Here is a 1,255-nt window from a genome sequence, read left to right as displayed (position 1 = left end):
CCCCCCCACGTGGCCCCGCGGCCGGTACCCGGCGGACGCCGTCGCTGTCGGGCTCCAGCAGCGCCTCCAGCAGCGCCGCCAGCTCGGGCGCCGCCATCTTGGAGGGAAGGAGGGGCGAAAGGGGGGGGGAACTTCCGGCGGAAGCGGCCGCTCTGGGCGGCTCGGAGGACCGACTCTGTGGTCTCGGAGGAGCTCTTAAAGGGGCGACAGCGGGGACGGGGGAATTAAAAGGGCGATGCCTCCAAGCGGGCCCATCCCTGTACTTAAGAGGGGAACGGCACGTGTGGGCCCCACGTTGCCTCTTAAAAGGGCGATGCCACCTCGTTGTCTACGGCCTCTCTTAAAACGGCAATGCCACCAGGAGGGGCCCACCGACCCCTTAAAAGGGCAATGCTCATTCTAACATCATCGCCTCCCCTCCCCAATCCCCGCCCCCTTTTAACCACGCCCACAATGACATCACCACGCCAGGCTATGACATCACCAAGACGCTTTATTACATCATCAACCGGGGGGTCAGGGAGAGGGGGAGAGAGGGAACGTCACAGGGGGCGGGGCCAGTAGGGGGAGCTCCGCAGGGTGGGCGTGGCGTGGGCGGAGCCCCGCCCCCTCACCGCCGGGCCCCGCCCCCCCGCAGGGCGAGGACAAGATGGAGGACGGAGCCGCCCTGGATCTTGTAGTCGGCCGCCGTCTTCTCGTCGTTCCTGGGGGAGGGGGCGGGGCCAGCCCGTTAGGCCCCTCCCCTTAACGCCCCACCCCCTTAGGCCCCACCCCCTTAGGCCCCTCCCCTTTATTACCCCCCATTGATGACCCCCCGTTAAGCCCCGCCCCCAAACCAAAAGCCCCTCCCAGCGGGACCAGACCCTGCCCGGTCGGCCCCGCCCCCTCGAGGCCCCGCCCACGCCGAGGCCCCGCCCACCCCGCCGAAGCCCCGCCCCTCACATCTGCTTGCCGCTGTAGATGAGGCGCTGCTGCTGGGGCGGGATGCCTTCCTTCTCCTCCACGCGCTCCTTGATGCGCTCCACCTGCCCCAGGGCGTCATGGGAAAGGTGGGCGGGGCCTGGCGGGGCCCCGCCCACCTCGCAATAACCCTCCCACCCCCCCGGGGCATGCTGGGAAACGAGGGAGGGGCTCGGTACCTTGTCGGTGGGCTCGATGTCGATCTCGATCTCCTTCCCTGTCAGCGTCTGTGAGGGGAGGGGTTTAACGAGGCCACGCCCACTTTTGGCCACGCCCGCCTGCGTGACCACGCCCC

The 1,255-nt window shown here is 68.7% G+C and overlaps 1 protein-coding gene across 1 annotated transcript; it reads right to left on the bottom strand.

The window, feature by feature from the left end:
* Positions 1–473: 473 nt before the first annotated feature.
* On the bottom strand, positions 474–1,250 carry NEDD8 (NEDD8 ubiquitin like modifier; the record flags this gene model as incomplete). Its single annotated transcript, XM_035312923.1, has 3 exons — positions 474–704; positions 943–1,025; positions 1,140–1,250. Coding segments are annotated over 3 exons (288 nt in total), but the record flags the coding sequence as incomplete, so codon positions are not given.
* Positions 1,251–1,255: the final 5 nt, after the last annotated feature.

The sequence above is a fragment of the Oxyura jamaicensis genome (assembly GCF_011077185.1).
Source record: "Oxyura jamaicensis isolate SHBP4307 breed ruddy duck chromosome 25 unlocalized genomic scaffold, BPBGC_Ojam_1.0 oxy25_random_OJ66614, whole genome shotgun sequence".
Classification (NCBI taxonomy): domain Eukaryota; kingdom Metazoa; phylum Chordata; class Aves; order Anseriformes; family Anatidae; genus Oxyura; species Oxyura jamaicensis.
The sequence above is the reverse complement of the archived record's forward strand: the minus strand, read 5'-3'. Positions and strand labels throughout refer to the sequence as shown.